At 32.6% G+C, this 26,826-nt stretch overlaps 1 protein-coding gene across 2 annotated transcripts in view; it reads right to left on the minus strand.

Annotated features, from left to right (window-relative positions):
• UBR5 (ubiquitin protein ligase E3 component n-recognin 5) overlaps window positions 1-26,826 on the minus strand; it is a 154,205-nt gene that overhangs the window by 50,687 nt on the left and 76,692 nt on the right. For both annotated transcript variants that reach the window (XM_051970953.1, XM_051970952.1), the window contains exons 14-20: window positions 21,041-21,225; window positions 17,211-17,320; window positions 12,532-12,644; window positions 6,408-6,551; window positions 6,186-6,297; window positions 5,366-5,520; window positions 4,499-4,696 (exon numbers count right to left, since the gene is read on the minus strand). In XM_051970953.1, the coding sequence (XP_051826913.1) occupies window positions 4,499-4,696; window positions 5,366-5,520; window positions 6,186-6,297; window positions 6,408-6,551; window positions 12,532-12,644; window positions 17,211-17,320; window positions 21,041-21,225 (1,017 nt within the window). The remainder of the gene's footprint in view (window positions 1-4,498; window positions 4,697-5,365; window positions 5,521-6,185; window positions 6,298-6,407; window positions 6,552-12,531; window positions 12,645-17,210; window positions 17,321-21,040; window positions 21,226-26,826) is intronic.

The raw sequence follows: 26,826 nt of genomic DNA on the forward strand, positions 1-26,826 counted from the left end.
AATTGTGTCTCATGTATATACAGTTATTAAAGTAATACCTTGTTTATCTGACATCTAAAGTGACTAATATGTTCCCCATGATTTTATTTTCTGGAACCTTTTCTTCCTGCCCCTCCCCTTTCAAGCACCAAAATGATCTTAACCATTTTGATGCATTTGCTTAAGCAGCTCCAGAATAAACAAAATACTCCATATGTCCTTAATTATAAACAGGACCATGATACCATGGGTGGCTTTAAAGTTGTCACTAAACATCTCCACAACACTATGCTTTCTTTCTTTGATTGTTTTCTATTACCCTCCTGTTATTATGAACACCCTTGTCATTAACAACAAACAGTATACCTCACTGATAACAATGCTACTTTACCAAACCTTTTAGAACTCTCCCTGAAAAACGATTCAACAAGGGCTCAAAGTCAGAGAAAAGACAAAGACAGGATCTTAGAATCACCTACTTCTCCTTTAAATCACAAGAGATCATGAAGCATAACTGCTTTATTTATAAATGGGGCAACTGAATCAGAGAGAAATACAAGGTTGCTGGAGAATGAATGGCAAGGCCTAGACTTGAACACAGTTTCGGAATCCATATGAAATGCTTTTAAAATTGGGCCATGTTAGCCCTGAGAGGCTTTACAATAACTGATGTAGAGCAGTTTTGATGTTCAGATTTAGTAGCTCAGGTTCTGGTGTTCCAAATAATTGGCTTCTATGTGAAACATACTACGTCTTGTTTGATTTCATTTAATTTAGTAAACTATACTTTTCTTTAATTAACATTGATCAGATTTATTTAAAAATGTAGCCCTTACTAAGAGCCCAAGGGACAAATACTTTAAAGAATTAAATATGTGAATTCTCAACAATATCAAAGGAAGCATGAATGGAGGGGTGCTGGAATTCCAATCATAGCCAAATCTATACAGATTTAATGATTTTAATTAGACTTCTAGTATCAATCCTCCAAAACAGTAAATATTTTTGCCTCATAGTGGAAATTCCAAAAAAGATTCTAAAATCTTTAGATATTATCCACTTTAATTACAATTTTTTTTAATGATTGCTGGAATGAAACAAAGATGTGAGCAAATTCAACATTTAGGTATTTTACATGTTGCCAAGAAACTTGTCAAACAAAATACTTCTAGAGATAGGTTTCTATTTTAAATATCTAAACAGATTCTCCTTTCTTGTAGAAAGCATGTCAGCAAGCATGAACACCAGATTGAGAAGATTCAACAAATAATTCTTAGTGAAGGGTTAATTGCGGGGGGATTATGGGGGTTTAAAAAACCAGGGCACTAGGCTAAGCATTGGGGGAGATAAAACAAAAATTAAAACATTTCCTTCCCTAAAAATCTATCCTTAATTTGATCTCATCAACAATTACCTACAAATCAGAACAATCAAGTGAAAAACAATGGAAAAAGTTCAAACATTGGTAGAGAAATAAGAAATACTAATTCCTAATTAATGACTCAAAAATGTTATAATAAATCAAAAGTATCTGTAGAAATGGTTATTTAGTTAAAAATAAACATTGTTTACTGAATGTCTATTATGGTAAATCACAGTTCTAAGTGTCGGGATGGGGGAAATACAAGAGTATAATTCCTATCCTCAAGCAATTTATAACCTAACTGGGGAAATAATTGACAATCTGCAATTTGAGGGTATGGGGATTGTGGAGAGGAGAGATAAGTAGCTTCTAGGCAATAGTAAGCACCGTCAAAAAAGACAGAGTTACGTTTCAGACCTGATTCCTCTGGAAGATGACAGAAGCTGGGAGGATGGGAGAGTGTCCCTCTATCCCTAACCTGGTTCTTTAATTCTCTTTGTCCAGACCAGGAAGAGCCATAGGAAAAGCATGTGTTTCCTGCTGCAAGAGAAATTGGAGGGCTGTCTCTACAGGACAGACAGTGGGCGATACCCAAAACACAATATACTGCACATGACCTGTGATCTAGGCATAAATTTCAACTCGCCAAAAATCAGGTAGAAGGCTTATCCATTAGCGACAACCAATGCACTTCACTGTTCAAAGAATCTGAGAATACTGATGTAATTACTTGCTAAACACATTCTCCTAAGCCTAAGGGATTTAGCATTAGACAATATGGATTCTCCTGGCTCTATCACTATTTTTATCTGACCTTTGGCAAGTGATTTCACCTCCTAGGCCTCAGATCTCTCTTCTTAAAAAAGAGTTTGATCTAAATGGCTTTGAAATTCCTTCTAGCTCTAAAAAGTAGCAGAAAACAGATTCAGAAGGTAAAAGTCCAGTTCTTTCTATGGGGCATAGAAAAGCTAACACAACTTTTACAAATTCCTTTTAATTAAAATTTCTTTTCCACTTAATAATTATCTAGGAATTATAAAAATACTGAAAAGCATCTAAGTCACTGTGATGTCTCTCCAATATTTTAAATACCCTACCATATTTAGTGGCAGCAAATAACACAACACAATAATCAGGTCATTTGATACACCAGTTACTACTGTCAAATGAGCACTTGCTCAACTGCAAAAGGCCCCAGTGTGGTCTAAAATAAAGATTCAAGACCTTTAAACAAGCTATAATTGGTCACATCCAAAATAAGGCCAAAAGGTCAGGAGATTCCCAAATATTCAACCCAACAAGTGCTTACAAGCTTTCCTACTATATTTCAAGACTACTCTGACACAGAGCTAATATATTTATACAGTAAATCTGAGGCATTCTGAAATGGAAAAACTTCTATACCACTTCCTGCTTTTAAAATGAACCATACATTGTTGGATATTCAATAGGCATTTAACAGAGAGTTGAATAAATGAATTGTTTTTGTAAAAAAAAGTGTTCAATTTGAAGCTCAATGAAGAAGATAATTGTAAATGTTTCATTATTTAGCAGAAACTTAAGTTATGACTCTTTGTAAAGGAAACATCGACCAAATTTTTAAAAAAATATTCTTTTTATTATTTTTTACACCCAAGATTAAAATTACTATAACAAAAAAGACAGAATCAGAGAAAAAAGTGTGAAATCCCACCCCCCCAAAAAAACCAAACCAAACCAAACCAAACAAAACAAAAAAAAACCTATCACCAAATCAAAACAGACAATCTTAAGTTTTCCAAAACAAATTTAATACATCTCTGGCAAAATATGCTACCTGGAAATGAGGTGGTAGATTTGCTAATAGACTCCTACTATAAGGAAGACTCTGTATACTTCTAGCTTAAATACAGTAAAAATAACTCAATACTAGTTGACTATTATTTTATTTGTTAGGCATGTTCCTCAGATGAATTTTTATCAAATGACACACACATGAGATTTCTTTTTGAAAACTTAAACTAAAGAGAAAACACATTACATACAGTTCCTAAGAAACCTTAATATATGAAGAGTCAAAATCCAGGTAACAATATTAAAAAAAAAAAAAAAACACATCACCGGCAAAAAGGATCTCAAAGTCCCCTCTACAAAAGCTTGTGAATATTATTATGAGAGACTACATTCATGATCAAATTCATGGTTGCTCAAAGTCTATTTGTTAGGCAAATCTAACTGACATGACAATTGGATTTTTCAACCCACAGCAAATTAAAAGTGGGCATGTATCAGGGAAGAATTATTTAAGAAAAAGATGTAAAAAATTGCTAAGATTTAAAATGAGAAAATAAAAGCAATCAAAATCAGATAAACAAATTGATCATCTAGGGAGCATAATACAGAAGCCCCAAGACCTCAAAAGCCCCTGAAAAAGATATGCTTGTACAATGAAGTAAGATGCCCTAAGGGCATATGCAAAAAATTGATATCCTAAGAAAGAATATGAGTCACCAAGAAAAGGCTAAATAAATAGTGCAATGTAGTTCTGATGAAAGAGTCGTTCTATAATGCTCTTAGAAATATTTCTATCCATAAAATGATTCTCAATAGGGTAAACATCAATAATCTGAGACATTCATATAGATAAAAAGTCTAGTGGCACATTTATGATATTAGATTAAAAGGATATTAATATAGTTAGAATATAAGAATACATAGAATTTGGTACTGCCAGATTTAAACATCTAAACTTCAACTTATTCAAAGTTTGTAGAGGAAGGGAGGTTATGTTCTATAAATGAAGACTTGTTACAACATACTAAAATGTCAAATTATTTCTATGGATTTACTACAACAAAACAATTCTAATTTATATCTCAATTTCAACTATTATTCACAACTTAATTACGTCTAAGATTTTATTCTGATCATCAAGTCCTTTCTCAAAATGTTGGCCGGATTTAAATTAACTTCAAACTGAAGAAAAGGATGTCACTGTCACACAAATTAACTTCCTGCAACAAAGCACTACATCACACCACTTCATTAAATTCTATATTTTAAGAAATGCTACAAAGGCAAAAATGTTAAACCAAAGAAAATAAAGAATGTCCTGGGTCAGGGGAATATCTTCAAACTTTACAAGAAATATTTCATAAAAAGAATATGAAATATTACCTCTACAGCCATGATGATAATAGCAGCTTTCTTTTTGATGGTTGAATTAGCAGGAAGATTTGTTAAAGAATGCACCCCCATTCCAAGACTACTGATAGGTGGAAGATCAAGCCAGTCAGGATCCCTTATTCCTCCCATACAATCTTTTGCCATAGGATAGATCGTACCATTCCCATCTCTAAGAATAATGGGTGATTCCTGTATTGAGGAGAGAGGAAAGGGAGAAAAAATACAAAAACAAAAACAAACAAAAAACAACCTTAAGTTATGTTTTAATAGGCTTAACTTCAAATTGAATGTTAAAATGAATGTAAGAGTTCTGATATTAAAATATGCTAAGGAAAGGAAGGAATAAGAACAGCAATTTAACTTGTCTCAGAAGTGTCCTGGGCCAGGCACTTTTACTGTCATTAGAGGTCAGCACATTCCCTGCAATTTTTAGTCTTAAACATTTACCAAGAGACTTTTCCAGGGTCAGAAAGAATGTCTACTTCAGAGACAAGACTTGAAACCAATTCTTGTTGATATTAAAGTCAACGTTAAATGCAGTATACCTCATTGTCTCTTATATTACTGACATTTGTGAACACAGGAAAGGGAGCTCTTAAATTTTTGGCATTTGTGCATTTAATTGTTGGAATGAAGTCACTGGAGAATAGACTGGCAATAATTTTTTTCTTCGAATAAGCAATACTGGTAAGAACTAAACCCAAGATTCCACAGAGCACATATAAAATAGGCTGAATGCTTTTTTAAATGTTGCTACAATTTATAAGAAAGCACCCTGAATCCACATTAACTTTATAAAGTATCTATGTTGCTCCAAATTCCATGTCTCTTAACTAAACTATTTCACCATCTTCATACCTGTCCAGCTGTGAAAATAGCAACATTTCTCTCATTCTGACCCAGGAAGGCAATACTGCTAGTAGGAAAATTGTTTTCTTGTTCTGCTTTTCCTGTAGCGAGGTCAAAGATACAGTATCGCACCCAATTCCCAGTCTTTAAAACAGCGTGCACACCTTTAGTAGCATATAAATGAAGAAGAAAAATTAAATACAAACATTCATTGATTTATTTAACATCAACACCTTCATTAGAAATCCAAAAATCTCTAGCTAGTCAATATGAAAAGCAATTCAAACAAAAGCAAGTAGGCTTAGAACAATTTAATCCACCATCACTGATACCACCTCAAACATCTCGTTTTTACTGCCTAACTTGATCTTTAAAACAACCACTTGGAATATTTTAGATGGGTAATATTCCAATTTGCAAAGATAGAAACTGAAACTCAGTAACTTATTCAAGGCAATATTAAAAAATGATAGTCAAAACTGAAACCAAGACTTTAATCCTACTACAATTTTCCTTTCATTACACTATCTCCTCTACTGCTAGAGAATGCCTCAAATCAGTCTGAACTATTTCCCCATATTACAAAACTATTCCCAATGACTTGCTTCAAAAGCATTAAGAAGATAAAAAGAGGGGTCAATTAGGTGGCGCACCAATCCTGTAGTCAGGAATACTTGGGTTCAAATCTGGCCTCAGACACTTAATATGGCCTAGCTGTGTGACTCTGGCCAAGTCACTTAATCCCAATTGCCTCAGGGGGAAAAAAGATAATGAAGAGGCAAGTGGAAATAGTGAAATAAAAAAGTTATATGGGTGAAAAAAGCTTTACCTTTTGAATCTACATTCACTGCTAAAATTTCTGTCTTTTCAGGAATACACAACTTCTTAGGGGTTCTTTGGAAACAATCGGGAACCTTGGGTGTACCACCAGTTTTGACCACCTACAGGGTAAAAAAGAAATTAAGTTTGAGTCAATATACATCACAAGATAAACCCCAAACTTCAGCTAAAAATAGTTTTTAAAGTTAGTACAATGTGACTTCAAACATACCTGTAATTCATCAATTCTTAGAAGCCTACAATCTTGAAGAAGAGAAGATGGATCAGGATCTGAACTAGAGCTGCTCTGACAATTTGTATTACTGGAAGTGCCTGGAAATTTCACAGCAACATAGGCACCATCTACTTTTAGTACCTAGATGTATAATATATTAAAAATGTTAAATAAAGCACTAAATTGAAATCAATATACAAATGCTACACATTAATACTATTTAAAATTAATAAAGTTATGATTCTTTGCCATTTTCATAAAAGCAAACAAACAAAAAAAAAGACTACAAAATTGCTTAAATTATAATTCCAAACTAAAAAGAACATTAGAGGTCATCTCTATAAACCCTTTTATCTTGATTAGCAAACCAAGTCTAACAGAGGAAAAGTGTTTTGTCTAGTCACACACATATTAAACAGAAAAGCTAAGATTATTCTAGCAGATAGTTAACATTTCATTTTCTGGAAATCTTAATGAAAATACAAAATTAAATGTCTAATTGTAGACATTCAGTCATCACTAAACAACTGTAAGAAAGAAATCCACAAAGTTAACCAGCTTTTTTTTCTCCATTAAAAAGCAATAAAAAAATAATCATTCTTTATTTTAAACTAAGGGATATATCATACCATCATGCAAACCTGCACTAAAGCCTTGTTTAATTTCCTATTGTGGCATGTCAGTGGCCCCAAGTTTTCAAAATCAATGGCAAAGAAGTAAAAACTGTCTTAGGTCCTACCAAACTGTAAATAAAAGGCTTTGATTACAGGTCTGGTCAAATGCTGTTTGCTAGGATTTTTGGTTTGCTTTGCAATAGCAGGGCTCAAAAATCATCTATCAAAATTGTAAAGGAGGAAGGGGTCAACAATCTGCTTTTTAGTCACATCTGTGTAATCATGGATCCTTTTAAAAGCTCAAATGAAAGGATAATATCCCCTTTACAAGTTGAATAACAACATAGAACAATGTGACAACTCAGCATATAAAAATGATAAGCAGAGAAAATAGTTCCCCACCTCCTCCAAAATGAGTTTTAATAAATTCAATGAAGATTATTAAACTATTATTATTAAACTACAGAGACTGTATTTTAGATAAATTTCAACATTTTTAAGATGAAATACCAAAATTTTAAAAAAGCTTTGAGCTAAACAAATTATTTTCAAAGCAATGTTTTTGTATTCAGTAGCCTGTCACATTATAGGGCAAACCTAAAATATAAATAAAATTAGATAAAATTAAAATAAATGAATTTAAGATAAAGCTGAGATCATTAAATGTATATATGAAGAAAAGATTTTCTGTTTATAATCATTTCCTTTCCTTTCTTAAAAGGACACCTAGATAGCATGAGGTCTAGAGACAGGAAGACCTAAGTTCAATTGATTTGTCTGGAGTCACTGAGTATCTGTTTCCCCTGTTTTCTCAACTGTAAAATGGATATAAATGGAAATAACAGCACCTAAATCCCACAATTGCTGTGAATATCAAATGAGACACCAATTATATAGCACTTAACATAGTGCCTCCTCTATATAAATGTTAGCTGTCATTACTATTAAACATTATTATCATTACTATCACTAACACCATTATAACCAAAACTTCTCAGAAAATTTTATTCAGTGCTGAAATAGCAGCAAGGGGTTGCTAGGTGGCACAGTAAATAAAATGCTACACCTGGAATCAGGAAGATGCAATTTCCTGAGTTCAAATCTGCCCTTAGACACTAATCAGCTGTATGACCTTGGTTAAGTCACTTAACCCTGTTTGCCTGAGTTGCCTCATCTGTAAAATGAGCACGAGAAGGAAAAGGCAAAGCTCTTCAGTATCTTTGCTGAGAAAATCCCACATGGAGTCATCAACAGTTAACACGCAGTTTTTTGCATGTCCAAAATCTTATCTTCAAAACAATGTGTCAAGTCAGGAAGCTTTTAGTAAGCACCTACTATGTGCTAGACACTATGTTAAATGTGGGGGAAACAAAAAAATTTAAAAGGCTTTGCCTTCAAAGAGCAATCAATCTTATATGAGACAAGAAGCAAGTATGTATGAACAAGATTTACACAGGATATATTGTACTATGTAATCAGAAACGATCCTAAGATTACCTGTAAGGTGATAGGGATTGTCTGCTTTAAGATAAATAAATTAAACACTGAGAGGGCAAAGTAATTTGTATATGGTCACACAGCCTATGAGTATTGGAAGCAGGATTCAAATCTGGTTTTTATTGTCCAGAGTCCTTTATATTATAGAAGATAGCTTCGCATCTTAAAAGATTTCAGGGACCCTTGTTTGTAAATTGTGACCCAATATTCAAAATACAAAATAAAATTACATCACTTCAATGTAGATACATCCATTAGCGATTGGTATCAAAGTTAAGAAAAGCAAGAATGAAATGTAAGAAAACAAGAACTGCCTACCTTTTCTTAGTTTTCTTTAATAGTCTGCTCCCTATTGGTATTTGTCAGAGATTTGGAATGAATAGCAATACCCAGGGAATAAATTAGCAAACACTCATTTTAGCCAAGAATACATAAGAGTTGAACCCAACTGCAAAAGCACAACGAGAAATCACTGTTGTTGTTCAGTTGCACCTGACCCTGTGGACCATACTATCCAAAGGGTTTCCTTGGCAAAGATGCTGGGGTAGCTTGCCTTTCTTTCTACAATTGGATGAAGACAAACAAAGATAAGTGACTTGCCCAGGTCCATCTAGCAAGGGTCGGAGGATGGCTTTGAGCTCAGCTTTTCCTGACTCCAGGCTGGAAGCGCTAGTAACTGAACGATCTAAATGTGACTGAATATAAAAGAACAAATCTCAAAACTATACCCAAACAGCTGCTTTAAGTTTTTAGAGGAAAAACAAGCACTTCTAGGAGAGAAGGGTTTTTCTATAAACACAAATCTACCAAACCAATAGAAGGGACTATTATAGCTTAATTAAAATAAAATAATCCTAACACTTGGGAAGCTCAAAAGTAAGACTAGCAGCAACCAGGGCAAAATAAACCAAAAAACCACAAGTCAAAGGTGCTATTATCTTACAGACAAATTAAAATAACAATGTAGTCAGACCACTTTTGTTTGATTTCTTACATTTATTAAGACCTTTCAAAATTTTATATTTGTCACTTCCTCCTACATTCCCTACCCCATATAGTCTTTCCTGGTAGCAAAGAATAATTACATAAAAACACACTGGTGTGTGTGGGCGCCCGCATGTGTGTGTGTGTGTGTGTAGTCTGTTTTAACATTCTACAATTATACGTCTTCATCCCTCTACTACAGGAAATAAAGAGTTTCTGCTTGGACTTTTGAATAATATCCATCAATATTTATTTTATAAAGTTGACTAAAACCTTTTTAGATCAATCATTTCCAAATACAGCAATTCCCCTACAATTAATCAAAAAGTAAAAACCAACAAAACACCTAATCCTGATAGTATACATGATATGTTGATCATTCTGATACTCCTCAACTGAACACAGAAATGTTGATTATCTGTTCTCCAAAAACAAGAGGGACCATTATACCTGCTCCTTTTAATGTTCTTGGCACGTAAGATGCTTTTTCTGGCTTGCTTCCTTTATTTTTCATCATTCCTTATGAATTTTCCCAAGCTTCTTTGAATACCTCAAATCCATTATTTATTCTATCAAATTCACCTATAGTTTGTTCTACACCATTACCAAACTGCTCCTCCCTGGGTTACTCTAATTATATTGGCTGATTTCCCAGAGATAAAGGTTTGCTATGTCACAGTGTATGAAGATATCAAAAAATTGGTTCACATAAATTCAATTTTACAAAATTAATTATTTCACACCTAATATTAATATTAATAGCTGTGCCTCCAGTACCCTCCAACAATGATTACATCCATCTTTGCCCACTGAAAAGTAGGAAGTGAAAACTAAGAGTTGTTTAAATTATCATTCTCTTGTTAATGATTTAAAACATATTTCAAATATAGTAGTTGAAAATTTGCAGTTCTTTAAAAAATATGTACTTATTTTCTGGGGTATAATCCTTAACATTTTCTATTTGATACAAATATTATTTTCTACTTTTAACAACTGAGCTTTCTATTCTGGTTACACTGCAAAAACTTTTTAAAATTTAACCATAAAAATTGTCTCTAATTTCCTGTAAATTTTAAGTCAAGGAATTAACAAACATTTGTAAGTGCTTACTATATGTACCAAAAACTGGAATAGGGTACAAAACCAAAAACAAAACAGTCCTCTCAAGAACCTTACATACTATGGGGAAGAGGAGAAGGAAGCAGGGGGAGGGAGGGAGGAAAGGAGGGAGAGTTTTTCTCTCTCTCTCATATATATATATATATATATATATATATATATATATATAATGTTCAAAATAAATAAAATATAAATGCTAAGGGAGAATACATTGTAGTAGTTGGGCAAGTAAGGGCTAAAAAAGGCTCCATGAAGATACTTTTAAGCTAACTATAAGATGCCAGTAAGTTAGAGAAGGTGAGTACTGAGCATTCTAGGAATGATGAGAAGGCCAATTAAGTAAGTAGACTGCCATGTAAAGAAAACATTTAGACCATGTAAGGAAAACATCTAGAAGAGCATGTGGACAACTACATTAAGTGAAAAAAAGATAAGTAATGTTGATTATGAATTCTCTCACTAACTAGAATTCCAAAGCACAGTACCAGTTTCATTCTAAAAATGTGCTATTTGTTATCAGGACCTTTTATATATTTAGAGCTTATGGGATACATAAAATAAATTGCATGGTTAAATTTACTTCCTGATTCATTGTTTTCAGTTTCTCTGACATTTTCTGTAAGATACTTTGTGTTTCAGAGTTAATTAAATTTTGAAATATTATGTTAATTTTCTCTGGGCCTTGCTTATCTATTTTGTTCCAATGATCTGCCCTTCTACTGTTCACTGAGTACCAAATAGTTCTCATGATTATTGCTTTATAATATTCCATGATAACTATGCCCTCTCCCTTTGGACTATTCTTACAAATCCTATCCCTCCCCCCATAATTTTCTAGACCTTTTGCTCATCTAAATGAAGCTATTATTTGTCTAATGTTTAAAATATCACCTTCTGGCAGACTGAATGATACAGCATACATTTCTAATTTGATATATCTATGCAGTGCTACCACAAATAAGCACTTCATAAATTACTTATTCCAGGAGAGAATGATTTATATTTTTCTTTATACTAAGCCTTGATTATGTCTTCATGGGTCAATCCTAATGTCCCTTCCACCCCCCATCTCAGCAAACCCTGATATTTTGGTGTATTTTGTAAAAAAAATTGTATTCATAAGTAGTAGCACCTAGAAAAGGTCAAATAATAGGGAAGATGAAATTGATACAAGAATAAATTTAAAAAACTGAATATGTAAAAATCTAGAGAAAAGACCAAGTAGTAGTATAATACCTATCTTCCAACAATAAGTGATGGATAGCAATATGTAACAGGTGAGAGGTATAAGGAGGATATTTGGGGTTCAAAGATAAAACATTTGTAGCAATTCAAAAATGGAGGCAAAATGTCCTCTTTGACACTAAGTCTTGAGAGATTACAGTTACTCATTTCCCAAATGAAATGAAATGAAGCACAAATTTTCATAAAGTGTTCAATATACTGTGTGAGTTCAGAAGGTAATGCAAAGTCTATGTTAAAAAATTTCTTCCATCATGGAGCTTTTTCAGACCAATTAACTCAATAAAGATATAAAGAGCTCATAAAGCTAACTAAAATCAATATTACATAATAGAGTTGTCAAACAAAAGTAAGGTCATTTCTGACCAGAAGTTTCCAGGAAAGTTCACAGAGGCTATGAAGCTACTTTTGCAGCAAGATTCACAAATTGGTTGGTGCTAGATGCATTCTAAGGGGTCATTTCAACTCTTAAGATTCAAGCAGTAAATAAAACACCAATAACAGAAAACAAAGGTAAAAATATGCCAAAAAAAGGTACAACTAATGTTTTTAAATTACTCAAAAATTCTTTAAAATTTAAAAATGGGGTAAATAATACTATTACAACACTTTAAAATTATTAAGACCAACATCTCAAAAAGAGAGAACAAAGGTTTCCTTCAAACCTTGCCAACAGGAACATTCTTCACATCTTCTACGAACACCACCTCCCTAAGAGACCACTGTTCTTCATTCACCTTCTCCTCTTCCTTTGGAGCAGGAGTAGACCTTCGTCGTTCTTAGACAACAACAAAATGGTTAAGTACTACTACTAATAATAATAATAAAAGATTTTATAGATTTCATCTAAATATGAGAAAAGAATTATAATGCACATATATCCACACAATCCGCTACTAAATAACAATAAGGTATAAAAAGATGAAATGTCTAAGAGCAAATGTCTAATGAACTGTTGTAGACAATGCCTTTATAAACTGGCGTAAAGAGGGGAAAAAAGCAGCCAATGGAATGAACTTGTCAGTTATTTGATTACAAGAAAATTTTTTTTATTATTTGCTAAGAAATTAGAGGAAAAAATAAACAAACCCAAGTAAGATTTAAGGAGTGGAAAATCTAGTAATTGTGTCACATATTTACTAGATAAAAATTAATGTTTCACTAAACACATTCCCAAAAGTTTTTCATAGCCAAGGCCTAAAGAAACTACCTGAGAGATAGAATTTGAAATGCACAGCATTTACTATATGTGGCTTCAGATTTTTCTAATTCTTTGATCAACTTTGCTGATTTTTCTTTTAAAAATATTTTTTCTATGGGAGAGGTACAGAGGGAAATGCTGATAATGTAAAAAGAATTTAATAAAACAATTTCTTAAATTTCTATTTTCTAATAGTTCATTATGTAGATTACATAACTTCTACAAAAATCCAGAAACCTATGAAAAATTACTAAATGGGACAGAAAGAGTTGATAGAGCTAGTTTTTCCTTCCCTTGAGGATCAAATGAACTAGCTGACAAAATTTCCTACTACAAATTCTAAAGAAATTATATGGCTTTGAGAATTATAGCTCAAAACCATGTTATATTATCATGTGCCACTCTAATCCATATTATCCTACAGATCTAGCATAGAGAATCTATATAATATACTTAAAGTCATCTTCTGGACTTCATACATTTGCATTTTAGTTATGCTTCTTATCTTTTTTTAATCTATATTTCTTATCTTTCACTCTCACAACATGACTAGCTCACCTTCTTGCAATTCCTTGATGAAATTTCCTTACACCACTACTTCTTAAACATAGGTCATTTAAAGAAGTACAATAAAAGTCTATTTAAGCCCATTATTCACCTATTATCTTTTGAGTAATTTCAACTCTAAGGATTTTTCAAGTTAGAAGCCTCACAAATACAAAAGAGGACAAAGTTTTTAAAAATGGGTTGCGAGTACAGGTAGCAGTTTGGTTCATTAAAAGCCAACCACAATTTTCCAAACATAATGCAGCCTACTTCTTCCTCCATAGAACCAATTTAAATTTTATTAAATAATACCCGTTTCAGATATTTGTATTATTGGATACAGTAATTCAACAAAAGAAACATACAGCTCTAAATTGGGACAACAGAACTTATCTTATTTTTAGGTTTTTTCTTCAGTAGATTAGGTCAATCTCTTGAGTCAACACAGAACTCCCCAAAAGAGGCCAGAAACATCATGCTAAACTATATACAAAAAAGTAATGCACCATACTTTGGAAATTATTTCTTCATTTAAATTCAATAGAGAGAAACACTTAAGAACAAATGATTTTTTTCTATTTCATCATTCACACCTGATGTTCATCAGCAGAGATGATGATTATAACTGAAGACTTATCTATGTGATTGGTAAGGAATCCTATATGGTCTCAATATGTGAGAGAATAACTACTTTTTGCCTTTCACCTTACCAACCCAAGTCTTTTGTCACAGAGTGTAGAGGTTCGGAACTCTGGAGAAGCATACTTGAAACAAGATTACTTACAACAAGGTTTTAACTTAGTGGAATTGATGAAATAATGGTTTTCAAATATACATATATTTAGTACTTAGCATGGTGATGTAATGGTTCTCTAGTTCACACACAATCAGTATACTGTAATGACATAATTACAATAAGGTATACAAGAGCTAAGAAGGACTGGAAATGGGACATTCTATTTTTGACTATCCTCCTGGTGGCTCTTGGGCCTCTTGCACTAAAATCAAGACTGGAACAGAATAAACTCTAGACTCTATTCCTGACCATTCTCATGGTGTCTATCCTGCTGAGACCAAGGCCTGTTCAAAGGACCTCCAGAAAGCCCAAACATTGCAATAGAGAGCTAGCATTCTTCTACTCTATTGGCTATGTGAAAATGTGGCATGACATAGAGAAATGCTTCTGAAAGCCTACTGGTTTGTTTCTGATATTTTCCATCTGGAGTTTTATCATTAAGAGGCAAATGGATTATATTTACTGATTTTTAAAATTTTCTTTCTAGCAGTAATAATACTTGCTTTCCTCCCACAGCTTTTTTAATCTCCTCCCATCCTGACCTATGTAGTTAAATGATACAATATTATTTTTAAGAGTGTATTGCATATGTCACCTATTTATTTGATGTACAGTTTATATTCTCTGGATGATATTCCCGAGGTAAAAAAAAAAAAACAAAACAAAAAAAAACACTAAACTAAATTTATAATCATAGGCCCCGAGTTCAAATCCTAACTTTGTCACTCTTTTACACTATGGACAAGTCACCATGCCTCTGAGTGTCAGTTTTCTTATCAATAAAATTAGGAAAATGAATCCAATAATCTATGAATCCCTTCTAATTTGAATCTATGATCCTATAAACTTATTAACAGAACATCTAGCATTGAGACATGACAATAAATAATTGAACCCTATCACCTTGCACTACATATGCCACACATTTGTTCAGCTGTGTTCAACTTTTTCTGACTCCATTGTGGGGTTTTCTTGGCAAAGACATTGGAGTGGTTTGTCATTTCCTTCTCCAGTTCACTTTTCAGTTGAGGAATCAAGGCAAACAGGGTTAAGTGACTTGCTCTAGATTACACAGCTAGTAAATGTCTATGACTAGATTTTAACTCAGAAAGACATTGGGTCATCTAGCTGACCCTCAAGTCATAGAATACAAAGAGAAAACAAAACAAAACAAAGTCCCTGTCCTCAAGGGGACATGATATATATTTATGAGATCATATATAACTATACTAACCAAAATTTTGGGGGAGCAGCTAGGGGGATGAGAAAAGGTCTCACTTAGGAGGTGGCATCTGAGTTGGAACGCTGAAGAACACTAGGGATTCTAAGTGCTTATGGAAAGAACTGAGTTAATTCCAGGCACAGGAAACAATTGGGGCTAGGGTAAAACTAAAGGAGATTTTAAGATTGCCAGGTCATATGAACAATAGAATATATGAATAAAAGTAATTGAATGGAATAGTACAAGACCAGAAACTGAGATTGGAATAGGCTTTAAATGGCAAGCAAGGATAAAAAAAAGAGTCAGTGGAGCTGAATTAGCAAGGGAAGCTCTGGAACCTGTGCTCTAAAAGTTAACAGCCATAAAGGATAAATTATAGGGGGATATACTTAGGGAGGGGGGACCAATGAGGAAGCTATAATAATAGACTAGAAAAGAGGTAATAAAGTAAATAAAGAAGTAAAAAAATAAATAAATAAAGTGTGCATGTGATTAGAGAAAAAAAAGATAGGTACAAGACGTTGGAAAAGTAGAATCAGTAAGACACAGCATATGATAAGGCAACCTAACTCAAGATTCAGCTCTTACTCTCCCCCCCCCCCCCCCAATTACCTAGCTAGCTATAGAAATTATTTGACAAGTCTCAGGCTGGCACTCTTTGTACTATATAATGATACCTCAAACTCAATAAATCCTTTCTGTCCTATTGATGACAAAGTATCAGAAGGAGCTTTTTAGAGATGATTCACACAAACTCTCCCATTTTCTGACACAGAAAGGTTAAGTGTCTAGGATCGCATGGTTACCACAAAAGCAAGCCAAGATCTTTGATCTAGAGCCTGAGTGACTTGAGAAGCTTTTTAGACAAAGCCCTTCATTTCCATATAAAGAAAATTGATGATCTGAATAATAAATATGCTACCTAAGATCATGCAGATGACCCAAGTCTTCTAATTCTAAGGCACGGTTTTTTGCTAACTTGAACTGCAGGCCCTTATCAAGTTCTTCATAAACTTTTTCTAGCTCTTCATCCTCAGCAAAGGCTGACGGAACATAAAATTGCAATCACTTCTTTTTCTCTTTTATTTTTCATAAGCACTAAAAATATGGGCCCATGAATGGTATTCCTTTTGAACCAACAATTTAGTCTGCCTGTGAAGCATGATTTAATTTAGGTACTAATTAAACTAGATTAAATTTTCTTTAGAAGAAGAGAGGGGAGGGTGGGAGAAAAATCTGCAACTCAAAATATTGTAAAAATGGGATGCTAAAAATTTTCTTGTAATGTTTCTGGTAGAAAAAATAGCATACTATTGTAATTAATTTAGATACACTTAACTAATGGTTTTACTTTATCCCTGAATTATCAACATTACTCCACTATTATAAATAAGAGTATTGTCAAAATTATTAAACCTTTTCTTACTTTTAGATTGCTTGTGAGTTATATTTATGCCATTAAAAATATTACAGTCTTTGTTAAAATCTATGCATCATCCAACAAGAAGTAGACTGAATAGAGTTACATAAAAATAAAAAATAAACTTTTTAAACAATTTATACGAGCTACATAACTTACTATATGGCATTGATGCACTGCTTGCAATTGAAGAGGCATCACTACATGTGGAAGCTGGAGAGGGCGGGGGACCCATTTCAGTTTTCACAGGCTCCTGTTTACTTTCAGGTCTAAAATTCAAAAATAAGATTTTACTTCTCAGTAAGTAAAGATACTGGAAAAAGAACAACACTAGAATTAGATAAAATGGCTTTTGAAAAAGTAATTTTGTGTTAACCCATACTTCCTAAAGCTTTGAAATTTGCAAAATCTACATGAACTTTCAGTGAAACTGATACTTAGATAAGAAAACACACAGAATTTGCCTACATATCAAAATACAGGCCAATACATTGTATGTATGTATGTATGTATGTATGTATATAATACTGCATATCTCATCAAGGGAGACAGTACATTAAATTCATCAGTATTTTCATGGGTTCAAATGGAGACATCTGGCTAATGCTTCATGACTCCCATTTAGGGTTTTGCTGGCAAAGACAGTATAGGGGATTGCCATTTCCTTCTCCAACTCATTTTACAGATAAGGAAACTAAATTAAACAGTATTAAATGATTTACCCAGGCTCACACAACTAATAAGTGTTTAGTGACCAATCTGAACTGAGGAAGATGAAGCTTCCTGACTCTAGGCCCCAGCACTCTATCTACATGCCATTTAACATTCCTTTTAGGGAATGACTAAGGATCAAATTATGTAGCACTTACTCTTTAGCTTTTTCTTAATCAAGAGATTCCCCCCATTTTGGTCATACAGATCAAGCAAATTCAGTGATTTCTAGCTTTGTAATCTATACACCAGCAATACAGAACCAGGTGCTCAAGAGTTAGAATCCACCACTCATACAACATGTGCAAATAGGTCCAAAGGATGTCTACTAAGAGGTTACCAAACATTTCAGTGAACTAAAGAAATAAGACTTGAATTCAATCATCTCTAACAGAAAGGCTTTAAGCAGTTTATTTAACTCAAGTTCGTGAAATCAATAGTCTACATGAGAAAAAAGCTTATATAATAATCCATTTTTATGTTCATTAAATAAATGCCATAAATGAATTTTCAATTCGAAAAAAAGCTAAGTCATCTATTATCATTAGGTTAAAAAACAAAAACAAAATTACCATTTCATTTCGTGAACCATTCTAATTATCTAGAATTATATTCTAGAAGCTTAACTGGTAAAAGACTTCACTATTATAAATAAATTAATAACATTGTTTGCCAGCAAAAAAATGAAATAAATCATTCTTATATCTGCAAGGCTAAGAATAAGAAAAGAAAATAAGTCCAATTTTCACGAAAAGTGTAATGAACTGAACCCTGAATGTTTCCAAACCCAAATATCAGGTGAATATAAAGCTTTAAAACTATACAACAATTGATAATATTTTCCATCAATATTAGAAAATAGACCAAAATAATTATTAACAAACTTTAGAATAAATACCAAGTAAATACATATAGCTGCACCACCACCACCACATAACTATGATGGTATATCAATAATGAGTAATGACTTGCATACTTCTACAAGAAAGTAACATAACAAAGCCCAAGTAGAACCCAGTTCTTTATTTTTCAACTTAACTAACTTTTTATTGAGATTAACAAAGATGAAGAAAAGCAGGTATACAACGCTGCATTTTCGAGTCAACTTTAAAAATTCAATGACAGCTTTAGATGAACACAACAATCTCAGATTTTGGTGTATTTGATAATTTCCTAAATAAAATAGTATTTATTTTTATTAATGTCAAACAGTTGGCATATAAATAGTTCAGATGTGTAACAAATGTATCTAAAAATATAGAGAAACTGAGAAGTAGGGATAAGGATAAAGTTTCAGAATCTTTTAAATTGTCTTCAAGATTTTCTATGATTGAAGAAGGCTGAGTGAGGAATAGATGCATCAAGTAGCCTATTTCTTTATTAGGTACCCATATTTTAATAGTTGATTTCCACAAGGCAAAAAAAATATATATAGCATTTCCTGCAAAGCAAACAGTTCTATAAATTGTAACCTATTATCTGTGAACAAGATATATTAATAAGAGAAGAGGGGAAGAGAACAAAAAGCCTCTTCAAATTTTCCCCACAAATATCACTTCAAAATGAAGTTAGAATGTGGCAGAAATAATTAAAACTCAGGGTGAAGTAGTTGTTCTCTTCAGACAACTTGAGAAGATACTTAGGAAAAACATAATCCCTCCAGGGGAACAGAGGCTTGTAAAGTGCAAAAAGGGAAAAGTGCAAATACTTCCAGGAAGACTGCTGAATCAACAAAAAAGTCCTACAGATCTCTGTTTACCCACCTTTAAATTCATAGAACACTGGGCTGATCAACTAAGGCCCAAGTTGTAGCTGTGGGTAAACAGAAATAAACTCACATCTGGTGGGTGTTACAGCAGAAGAGTGGAACCCCTGCTGGCTATAGGGACTCCAAAGCCAAGGGATGAGCAGTGAACTTGAAGCCTGAGGCATCATTGCTCAAAACTCAGGACTGGAAGCTGATTATAATAGCAAGCCACTAAAAAATTAATAATGACTGAGCAAAGGAGAAAGAAGCAGACTACAGCAACTATGGGGATAGAGAAGTCTGGATTAAAACATAGAAAAAGATAATAAATTTTAAAATGCCATAAAAACTTCAAATGTCAATGTCAAGTCCAAGATAGCTTTAGAAGAGCATAAAAAGTACTTTAAAAATCAATTAAGAGAGATAGAGGAAAAATTAGGAAGAAAAATTAAGAAAGTTTTGAAAAGAAAGCAAACCAACTGGAAAAAGAGATCCAAAAGCTTATAGAAGAAAATAATACCTGGAAAATTAGAATTGGGCAAGGAGAAGCCAATGTTGTAAGATACCAAGAAATAAGAAAACAAAGTCAAAAGAAAAAAATAGAAGAAAATATGAAACATCTTATTAGAAAAACAACTGATCTAGAAAAGAGTTCAAGGAGAGATAATATTAACAATTCTTGGCTTATCTGAAAGAGATGATGTTTTTAAAAAGACTAGATACAACATTATGAAAATTGCTACGGAAAATTGCCTTGAAATTCTAAAATGAAAGGCTAAAACAGAAAAAATAAAACTACCATTGATCACCTCTTCAAAAGGATTATTCCTATAACTATGTAGTTTTCCCAGAAAAAGTAAACAGTGTAAAATGGAAATGAACCTTATTTTTATGATGTACTGTACATGAAAATGTTCTTCCTGGGGATTTTTTTGTTTAAAGTTCAAAATGAATTTGAAAAAAATATTGATAAAGATTGTGGAGGCGGGGGGAGGAGAAGAAGATATAGTAAGAAGTTGTAAAATGATTCAGGAGAGTTAAATTAGGTGAAAGAAATCACTCAGTGTTAGTCTAAAATAAAGAATATTTTTAGCCAAAAAAAAAGTTCTGATCTTCTTATTAATTATTCTTAATCCATTTTTAACAGTTCTATTTTAATAGGCAGATTACAAGGATTACGCTAAGTTAATGAAAGCCCAAGTGAAAATAGCAAATGACTAATAATTTTGTCCCCACAACACATACTCACTGTACATAAACTTTTAGGTAAATATACGAAGTTGTTCCTAGGTAGTTTAAGTATTTATTGTCTTTCCTTGATTTCATAGCAAAACACAGACATCTGATTTTCTTTTGTTTTGTTTTTGTTGAAAATAAGTTTTCCAAGAAAAAAACATTTTTCATAGGATCTTTTTAAGGGCCCAACATGTGAAGTTGTTGCAATTCCTTTATAAGGAATTAATAATAATAATAATTAAGGTTCTTAATTTTAAAAATGTTTTCAAATTAACATTTCATCAAATTTACTTACTTAGTTTCAGTAGTTTTGCTAGCTTTCTCCATGTTTTTCAAGCTTTCAGGTGACCGAAGCTGGAATCTACAGCTGTCATTCATATTCCAAACTGACTCCATTAATACACCAACTTTAGGAATTCCAGCACTAATTGAAAAGGCAACTGCTCCAGCATGATAGAGAGGATTATTTCTTAAGCACACCTGATAAAAGAAAATTATCATCTAAATCAAAACATTATTTTAAAGACCATATTACAGAGGAAATTAAGAATGTGAGAGGGAACACTACAAAGCATCTCTTTCCAAATTAAAGGAATATGAAAGGAAAATAAAGAATATAAATAAAATATATGGCTAAGAAAATTAAGTAACTTTGGCAGTCTTTACATAAGCCTCAATATTATAGCATATTACCAAGTTTTTGTTGTTGTTGTTTTAAAAAGAAGGTAACAGTAAACAGGTGAGCATCTAACTTTTTTTTTAAAGGCAGTTTTATAAACATCACAGAAGGAATGAAGAGAAATATGAAAACAGAGAGGCAAGTAATACAATTTAAAATTATGACTAATATAATAAAACAGTACAGTATTTGGTTAACTGATTTTTGAGACAAATAGGTCTTCTCTTTGGCTTTATCATGTCTGGGACTGTTTAATAGTTACTGCCCTGCTTTAGTTTTCTTGATTCTGAAATGATGACAATATACTTCCTAAGGTAATTGTGATTTGGCAAACCTGAAAGCCTATATAAACATTAGTATGAAGAGTTTGTGAATTTCTTGAGAGAAAGTGAAAAGTACAATGGGGCAAAGTATTAGAGCTGGGATACAATACTGATACAATAACCAAGGTGAGAAAACTTCCCTAACAAAAAGAAATGGGCACATAGGAAGTAACCAAAAATTTTTACAAGTTATTCTAGTAAAGACCCCATTTCTCAAATGTATAGAGAACTCAAGTCAAATTTATTAAAAAGCCAATCCACAAATTGTCAAGGGATACGAATAGGCAGTTTTCAGAAGCTATCTATAATCCTACTAAATCACTTTTGATTAGAGACACTTAAATTAAAACAACTCCAAGGTATTACCTCATACCTATGAGAAATAACAAAAGATGAAAGGAAAAATAGGTACAAGAATGAACTGTTGGTGGAGGTATGAAATAGCTCAACCATTCTATTAAACAATTAGGAACTAAGAATCTGTAATGAAGTAATACCATAACTAGGTCTATAAACTAAAGAGATTTTTTTAAAAAGGAACAAACCTATATGTGCAAAAACTCCCATTGCAACTCTTTTTGTGGTAGTAAAAATGCCTAACAAATGGGGAATGGTTGAATAAGTTTTGGCACATGACTGTGATGGAGTACTATTGTACTATAAGAAATAATTAGGAAATAGTTTTGGAAAAACACTGCAAGATCTACATAAACCAATGAAAAGTGAAATAAGCAGAATCAGATCATTGTATATAGCAACACAAAAATTTTAATGATAATTAACTGTAAAGAATTAGCTATTTTGATCAATAAAATATCCCAATTCCAAAGGATTCATGATTAAAAAAAAGTTATCTATCTCCAAAGAAAGAATTGATTAACTGAGTGCAAGATGAAATATACTTTTCTCACTTTATTTTTCATGCTTATTAAAAAATTGAGTATTAAGTCTAACATAGAAATGTTTTGCCTAAGTTCACATCTATAATTATTTGCCTTCTTGGTATATGTTGGGGAGGGTCAAGAGAAATAAAAATTATTGTAAAAATTATTAAATTAAGTAAAAAGAAAAAAAGAGGAAATGTCTCTATCTTCCCAAATCATATAATTGCTGAGGAAAGAAGCAACGTAACAGTGAAAAGAAATGATCATGGTCTGATCCAGAGTATAAAACTTAGTAACTAGCTATATTACTTAACATGAGCCTAATTTTTTACAATCTATAAAATACAATCAGGTTGGTCTAAATTACAATTTGGAGAAATTTGTGGGAAGGTGTTAACTGGTAGTATTTTGGAAGAATAAATGAAGCTAATGCTGAGATTAGTTTAGTTAAGGCAAACAAGAGAAGGAAAGTGATTTCAATAAATTTAGAATTACATGGGCAAAAGATTTTGAAGGTTCAATAAAGATTAAATTCTAAAAAAATTAAGCTTGGAAACTTAATTTAGTATCTGAAAGAAGTAATTTATTTTTGTTGTTTTTTCACTTCAAAGACGCAGCTGAAAATTGCATTCTCTATGAATGCAAGTATGGTTGAACATAATGCCCAATATATTCCTTTTCGTATTTGCAACCTAGAGAAATTTCTCTAGTAAATGACTCTCATGGAAGAAACTGTTTCAATTTTAAGTACTTTAAACCCTACTTTACCAAAGAAATTTTTTAAAAATTCTATTTTATACAAATTCTTTCCCTAGTAGCATTTTTTTTTTCATTATTAGTATTTTGAAAATTATCATGGGACATTGTATTGATCAAAGTAGCCAAGTCTTTCACAGTTAATTATCATTAAAATATTGGTGTTACTATATACAGTTCAAAGGATCATAAATGTTTTTCTGAAACTATCTACCTAATTGTTTCTTATATTCATCAATCTGATCTAATTTCTTGCTAATTCGAACTTATCCAAAACCATTCCAAAATGTTTGATACTGTAATTTCATGAATTCCCTAGGTATTATTTCTGGTTTCTCCAAATACAGTTACATCATTTAATCTTATTATAATAAAAACAGCTACTTTGTAATTTGCTACAAAATGGGTCTAGTTGAAAAAAAGGCGGAAAGAATATTAAAATTCTTTATTTTGATTGAATCAAACATATATTAAGCACCTGTTCTATGCAAATCTAAATCTGAAAAGCCAAAAAGGGATATGCATGATTGATTTAAAAAAAAAAAATCACTATAGCCAGGCATAGCATGGAACAGGTATCTGCTATACAGAAACCAAGAACAAAATTCAGTGAAATTAATGTGTAAGACTAGAACTGTATGGCATTACTTTGAAATTTTTTTATAAACAACAGGCAAAAAAAATAAGAGTGGCACACTATATTAACAGTAATATTAATAGTAAAATTAACAATGAAGAAAGCTTCCAGGAGAAAAAAATTCATAAAATTAGAATTATTTTAAAGCTGTAAAGGACTTTAAGGATCATCTAGTTGATAACCAAAATCATTTATATAGTACTTTAAGGTTTGTAAAATATTTTATGTATATTATCCCATCTGATCATCACAACAATCTTTTGAAGTAAATGTTATTATCCCCATTTTTAGATGAAGAAACTGAGATTCAGTGAAGTTGAGGACTTGTCATCAAAAATAAGTGTACTTATATATATTTAAGGTTAGCTTTGATATTTAATTTTATGACTAAATTGCTTAAAAATAGTGTAAAGAAAAAAGCAGTTTTAAAATTTTCAAAAGTACTTTCTGTCAAACATACTCTCTAGGTGGAGCCAACATGACAGAGTAACAGAGTAAAGGCAATAATTTGCCCCACCTCTTCCCCAAAACTGTCCCAACCATCCTTTAAATAATGACTCCAAAAAAATTTAGAGTTGGAAAACCCCAAAAGATAGAATAGAGTATTTTCCTACTGAAGGTCAGCAGAAAAAGGTCAGTTACACCAAGGTGGGAGTAAGTGCAACCTCAGTCCCAGTGTAAGCAAAGGAGGACCTATGAATCAGCAGCAGTATTGGTGGTTTCAAGATGTCTCAGCCCAGAGACACCAAAGAAGACTTGAAGGTCACCAGAAAAGGTCTGTGGAACCAGGGTGCAATACCATCTCAGGCTGTACTTGGGAAGACTCAGACCCAACCCTGGAAAAAGCAGGACTGCTTCTTTAACACATTAGATCTTGCACTTACAGTGGGACAGGGATGCACCTAACTACTGCAGGGCAGAAAAGCGTTTGTGGTCAGGTGGCTAGAAAAATCTCTGAAAACAACTGCAAAAAAACCCTGAAGCTTAACACACTGCACTCTCCACCCTGGAAACAGAGTCCTACTATAACAGAGTTAAAAGCCAAGCAATAGGCTGGAAAATGAGCAGAAAGCAAAAAAAGTTTCTGACCACAGCAAGTTACTATGATGATAAGGATAATCAAAACACACTCAAAAGATAACAAAGCCAAAGCGTTTACACACACACACACACACACACACACACACACACACACACACACACACACACACACACATATATATATATATAAAGCCTTCAAGTATAAAATAAGAATAGGGCTTTGGTTATGAAAGAGGTCAAAAGAGATTTTCAAAATCAAGTAAGAGAGATAGAGGAAATATTAGAAATAGAATAGAGTGACAAAAGGAAATACAAAAATCTAATGAGGAAGAATGTCTTAAAAAAAAAACAAATGGTAAAGGAGATAAAAAAGTTCACTGAGGAAAGTAATTTCTTAAAAATTAGAATTCAGCAAATGGAAGCTAACAACTATGACAAATCAAGATATAATAAAGCAAAACAAAAAAGTGAAAAAATAGAAAAATGTGAAATATCTTATTGGAAAAAAGGAACTAATCTGGAAAACACATCTAGGAAACATAATTTAAAAACTATTGCACTATCTGAAAATCATGATGTAAAAAAAAGAAAAAAAGCCTAGACAACATCTGTCAAGAAACCATCAAGGAAAACTGTCCTGATAGCCTAAAAATTGAAAGAATAAACCAATCTCCTGAAAGGGATCCCAAAATGAAAGCTCCCAGGAATATTATATTCAAATTCCAGAAATCTCAGATCAAGGAGAAAATATTGCAAGCATCTAGAAAGGATCATTCACACCACAGTCAGGATAACAAAAGATTTAGTGACTTCAACATTAAAGGATAAGAGGGCAGAGGAATATGATATTCCAAAAAGCAGTGGAGTTAGGATTACAACCTAGAATTACCTATCAAGCAAACCTTCAGAAGAAAAGGTGATCATTCAATGAGATAGAGGATTTTCAAGTATTCATCATGAAAAGACCAAAGCTGAATGGAAAATGTGATTTTTGAATACAAGAATCAGGAGAAGCATAAGGAGATAATCAGAAAAGTGATATCAGAAAGGACTTAATAAGGTTAATCTGTTACATTCCCACATGGGAAAATGATACTTGTAACTCATTAGAATGTTCTCATTATTATGGGAGTTAGGAGTAGTACTTATAGACCCAGGGCATAGGTGTGAGTTGAATATGAAGGGATAATATCTAAAATAAATGATGGAATTAAGGGGTGAAAGAAGAATGAACTGGAAGAAAGGGAAAAGGAGAAGTGGCATGGTGTAAAGGATTTGCCATTAAAAAGACAAGAAAAAACTTTTTACAGAGGAGGGGAAGAAGGGGAGAAGATGGTTAGTGAACGTCACTCTCATCAGAATTGGCTCAAAGTGGAAATAATATACACACCTAACATGAACATAGAAGTCTATCTTATCCTGCAGGAAAATAGGAAGAGATTAGAATATGGGAAGGGAAGAGAGTGATAAAAAATACTGGGGGAGGGAGTAGTTAGTAGTATAAAACACTTCTGAGGAGGGACAGGATAGAAAAAAGAGAGAGAATAGTATAAATGAGGGAGGGGGGCAGTAAGAGGGGAAGGAAAGAAAAGAAATACAATTGGCAATAATAAAAAGAATTTTGTAGGAAGTTTCTCTGATAAGGCCTCATTTCTCAAACATAGAGGGAACTGAGTCAAATTAATAAAAATTTTGTCCTAATTGACAAATCATCAAAAGATACGATCTATTCTCAAAATTCAGACCTATCTTTTGACCTAA

Source organism: Antechinus flavipes, chromosome 1 (assembly GCF_016432865.1).
Source record: "Antechinus flavipes isolate AdamAnt ecotype Samford, QLD, Australia chromosome 1, AdamAnt_v2, whole genome shotgun sequence".
NCBI classification, from domain to species: domain Eukaryota; kingdom Metazoa; phylum Chordata; class Mammalia; order Dasyuromorphia; family Dasyuridae; genus Antechinus; species Antechinus flavipes.